At 37.2% G+C, this 4,995-nt stretch overlaps 1 protein-coding gene across 3 annotated transcripts; it reads right to left on the reverse strand.

Moving 5' to 3' along the window:
* Positions 1–1,258: 1,258 nt before the first annotated feature.
* Positions 1,259–3,320, reverse strand: LOC115958347 (G-type lectin S-receptor-like serine/threonine-protein kinase SD1-1). Of its 3 annotated transcripts, XM_031076754.1 has the most exons (4): positions 2,108–3,320; positions 1,859–1,955; positions 1,547–1,704; positions 1,259–1,452 (listed from the first exon to the last, which is right to left on the reverse strand). In XM_031076754.1, the coding sequence occupies exons 2-4, from the start codon at positions 1,887–1,889 to the stop codon at positions 1,261–1,263; spliced, it is 381 nt and encodes a 126-aa protein (XP_030932614.1). In that variant the 5' UTR covers positions 1,890–1,955; positions 2,108–3,320; the 3' UTR covers positions 1,259–1,260. The 3 variants fall into 3 exon arrangements, with proteins under 3 accessions (XP_030932614.1, XP_030932615.1, XP_030932613.1); XM_031076755.1 differs by lacking the exon at positions 2,108–3,320 and having other exon boundaries at positions 1,859–2,006; XM_031076753.1 differs by lacking the exons at positions 1,259–1,452; positions 1,547–1,704 and having other exon boundaries at positions 1,769–1,955.
* Positions 3,321–4,995: the final 1,675 nt, after the last annotated feature.

Raw genomic sequence — 4,995 nt, forward strand, 5'->3', positions numbered from 1 at the left:
AAGACAAAATAAATGGGTTGAAAAGTCCAAGAAAAGAGGTAATAAACTCAATGGGCCAGCGTGGCAGGAATAACAGCCAATAAGCCCACGGGCATAATAAGAGGTAAAGGCAAAGTAAATAGGCCGAGGAAGCCCATGAAAAGAGGTAATAAACCCAATGGGCCAACATGGTAGGAATGATAGCCAGCAGGCTCATAGGCGTAGTTGAAAAAGGAACGACAGAAATAAAAGTTCAGTGGGTTGGAAGGGCAGAAACTTATGCCCTGATATTACCAAATCCTTGAGGAAAGTAAGGGAAGCAATACAAGCCCAAAAGCCCATGCACCCTTCACATCGTGGGAGGTAAGCACAAGCCCAGCATACATAGTAGAATATGATAAGGTAAGAATGGTAGGAATGTTGTGGGAGTAAAAGAAGACAAACACGGAGGATAGTGGAGCTCACACAAGGGCTGGAGCACCACCTACTTGTGCCCACCCAATACAAAGGAGGTGGGCCCTCAATCAAGGGATTTAGTGGGTGTGGTTTGGTGGTGGGGAGAAAAGAGGGTCTATTCTGCGGTTCTGGCCGAGGCTTCTTTTAGGGAAGTGCCTTGCTAGGGTGGCATTTTGCCCAAAAGAGGCAAGCAAAGGGCTGGGGCCACTTGATACATGCCATAGAGGTAAGTGGTGAGGTAGCCTAATCCTTATCCATTGAGAGGGGGGGGGGGGGGGGCAGCAATTGAGAGGGGGGAGAAACAAAACAAGGTATTTTGTTTGGAGATGGGGAGTAGAGTCCATTAAATGCATACTTTGGTGCCATATAGCCATTGTATTGCACCATAAATTAGGATAAATAACTACATTAATGAAATTATAGATTTATACAAATATATAGCATATCAATAGTACTTACTAAGTCCTAACCACTCTGTTTGTGTTTCCTTTTGTCTGATCCCCTCCAAATATTCTAGCCATGCCAAAATCTGATATTTTGGGATTCATCTCTCTATCAAGTAAAATGTTACTTGCCTTGAGATCTCTATGTACAATCCTCAATCTAGAATCTTGGTGGAGATAGAGAAGCCCCCTAGCAACCCCACATATGATTTGGAAGTGCTTGGACCAATCCACAGCTTTACCTTTTGTTTCATCTAGCAAGTTTCTTGTTCAAGTTAATATAAAATTCTCAAATTCTGAACTAGTCAAATGAAATTGTACATATACAATGGAAAATTGGTAGCAGAATTACACATGCCATTACCTACTAAATACAATAGGTTCAGAGGGTTTCATACCAAAAATGAAAGTCCAGACTCTTCTCTTCTCCCTCAATGCAACAACCAAGAAGCTTAACAAGATTTCGATGTTGAAGTTTTACAATCAGTATAACTTCATTTTTGAATTCGTTCAGTCCTTGTCCCAAGCTCCTAGAAAGCGTCTTCACAGCAATTTCTTGTCCATCTATTACAGCCTGAAAGTTCACATTTGCAAATCAATCTAAAAAGTCTGAATAAAATGAGTAGTATTTCTTTGCTATTTACTTTTCCAACACATTGCAAATTTACCTTGTATATTGGTCCAAAACCACCTTCTCCAAGTTTGTTGTTAAGTGAGAAGTCATCGGTGGCTCTAGAAATTGTGGACAAGTCGAACATTGGAAGCTCCATATCTTCTTCTCTACGCCTGCTGCTATGACTAGTTGTTCTACTTCTCTCCATTTTCTCTGATAAAGGAGAATGAAAAAAAAAAAAAATTATATATATATATATATCTCACAATGACCTTAACTCAAGGATAAAACATGTGAAGAGAAGCACATTATGATATATATTTAGATTAATTAGTAGATGTTACACTATCTTTATAAGAAACTTTACCTTTTAAGTTTTTCCTGATTCTCAAGAGCATTCCAGAAGCTATCACAACGGAACACAACTAGCACTGTTATCTTCTTCTTATGACCATCTTCCATACCTTGATATTAGATTTAGAAGTGACAAAGCAAATTCAGTCAAAAGTATATACAGAACTAAAAAATATTTTAAATTCTTCCCAAAAAAAAAACATTTTGAAAGACGATTAAAATCACTTATTGAAGGTCTTCTTTCACAAAATAAAACTCATACCTAGTTCTGGAGGGTGCATTCGAATGTATAGATCCTGTCCACCAGCTGGAAACTGTTTAATATCTACTAAATCACCAAACCAGATAGCGCAGCCAGTACCTTCTTTGTTATCTGAGTTTGTATAAGCCATACAAGAACAGTTATTCAAGCATTCTGCCCTGCATTCCTTCAGATTCATACTTGTGTTTACCCACGAGTGTGTGGTATCTGGGAGTTTCAATCCAGGAAATGTAAGAAACCCATGTGTACTTTTGTCCTCGCAGCTCAATGGTTTACCGCGTACACATCCTTGGGACCAATCCATTGAATCCCTTCAAACATTGACAGACCGGAGAGTCAGTGACAAGGCACCTTGCATAAACCCCACAAAGGGCATAGGTATCACAGCGGTCCATAGGCAGAGATGCATAAAGCTTCCAACTTTGTTCTGTCCATGTGAAGCGTTGAAACATAGAGTTAGTTTGGTTGGGAAGTGCTCTTGGAAGGAGTGCCTGTTTGAGGGTATACATGAAGTAGATCTCATCTTGATTGAACACAAATTCGAAGGCAAACACTGGATTTGACTTTAGTCCAGGTGAACCACTGAAGCCATAGCCATTCCAAGGACCAGTATGGAAGTATATAGTTGAGCCTTGCCACAAATAAGCTTCTGGGTAGTTATGAAGTGTCATCTCAAAAATAAAGTTTCCACGAGATGGGTCATCCCAGTTCTTCCATGCAATTAAGCGCCTGTTGAGACGTCTCTTTAAATCCCAACCATGTTTCATTCCTGCTAAAATTGTATCAGTTGGGTAGTCAAAGCTTTGCCACAAATAGTCTCCTGAATTGTCATCTGTTACCACAATATTCCCGGTATCCAAGAGCTGTAACAATGGACTCTGAGCTTCTTTCAAAGTGCTTGCTGACCAAACAACCGAATCATTGTGAATGAGGTTAAGATTTCCAGTGCTGTTTATCATCAAAATCCCAGATGAATCGTTGATTGGGCTAACTCTGTTTGCAACCCAAACAACAGTTTGAACTGGGATACTCTTGAACCAAATTTCCAAGTAACGATTCTTGGAACTTCCAGGACTGAAGAAACCCAGTACAAATTTTCCTTCTCTGACACTATGGTGTTACCATCGCTTAAAGGTTGGGATGGAGTTATGCTGTCTACACCATAGCAGATTTTAAACAAGAAACAGAGTAAATTTGCAACGACAAGAATTGAAGAAAGAAGACCCATTGATTCCTAGTTCTTGACCTCTTTGGTTCCTATATACAAGTTCAAGATAGGCCTCTAGGACCATTAGAAAGGCATAAACCCTGAACGACACGGTAGTGACTTGGACGCATGTCTTCCGGAAAAGAAGACAACTCTTCTTGTGTTACAAAATGAAGGAACCTACTATAAAAGTGACTCACGAGTTGAAATTTTCTTATTTCAAGCAAAGAAAAGAACAAGGATATATATATATTGACATGACACCACATTTTTCATTATCTATATATATATATAAAACCGAAACTTTTGAAACTCTCACAATTTTCCACGTCAGCATTACTTAAAAAAAAAAAAATTCTAATTTATAAATAAAACCGGAAAAAAAAAATATTCTCTACCACTTAAAAACAAAACCCGAAAATACTTCTTCTATAACTAAAACTCAAAAAAAAAAAACATAAACGCAAAATCAGAGAAGCCTAACACGCTCCGCCTTCTCCTTCCTCCAAAACGCAGACCACGCTCAGCCGTTCCCTACATGCAAATCGCAGCTCAACGGCTCCACCATCAGTCCTTCTCTCCCACAACTCAACGACTCCACCTTCTCCAGCTCCATATTTGTCGGCTTCAGTTTTTTTTTTTTTTTTTTTTTTTTCAGACCAGATTCTCTCCGCAAACATTACCGGTTAGTTTTTATTTTGTTCTATAATTTTGGTTGTTAAATATGATTTAGGGTTTCGTTTTTGGTTTTTAAATATGATTTAGGGTTTCGTTTGGGAGTGTTTCCTTTGAATGATTAGTTTCGATAGATGGGTTTGGAGCCATAATGGGTTTTATTTATTGGTGGCAAGAAAATCCATCTGGGATTTTAGAGTTGTTATTCTATTTCATTGTTAATAATTTTGTTATGTTTTGTGTAAGGAGTTTTGCACATGCCCTTGATGTTTTTGTGAGTCATTTGTTTGTGTTTGGATTTAATTTAAGTTTCTGGGTTTCTATACAAATGCGGGTATATTAATTTAGTTATTGGAGCAGCATGCCCTTGATGTTTTTATGAGTCATTTGTTTCTGGATTTATATTCAAATGCAAGTATATTAATTTAGTTATTGAATAATTAACTTTCTGTTGTAGATTATTGTATTATTTTAGCCTCATGTGAATTTGTGTTTAATTATATATACTTGGTGGCAGTATTCAGTTTTGATCTAAGCTTCCCAATCCTATAGGTTTTGCTTTCATGTGTTTCAGTTTCATGTTTTTTTTTTTTTTTTTTTTTTTTGGTGCCTATTTGGGATTTATGGTTTCATGATTGGGTTATATTTTATACTACCTGATGTATTGTTTTCAAAAACATTGAAGGTTTTCTGTTTTACTATGATATGGACTTTAGCAAAAGATTTTTAAGTTTATTTTGAGAGTGATGTTATGGTTAGCTCAAAAACCCTTCAATGTTTGTCCAACCCTAAATTTATATGTGGGTTATGCATTGTTCCCATTGTGAATGATTAATTTCATTAAATGTCTTTCTTATATGTGGACGTTTTTGAAATTAAAAAAATTAACAGTTTGGAGAGTTGCCCCCCCCCCCCTTTTTTTTTACTTGAATGAATTGATAGCAGATTTCAATGTGATAGTTATAATACACTATTTGATGTGCAATATGCATTTTTGGGCAAAAAT

This window comes from Quercus lobata, chromosome 8 (genome assembly GCF_001633185.2).
Source record: "Quercus lobata isolate SW786 chromosome 8, ValleyOak3.0 Primary Assembly, whole genome shotgun sequence".
Taxonomy (NCBI): domain Eukaryota; kingdom Viridiplantae; phylum Streptophyta; class Magnoliopsida; order Fagales; family Fagaceae; genus Quercus; species Quercus lobata.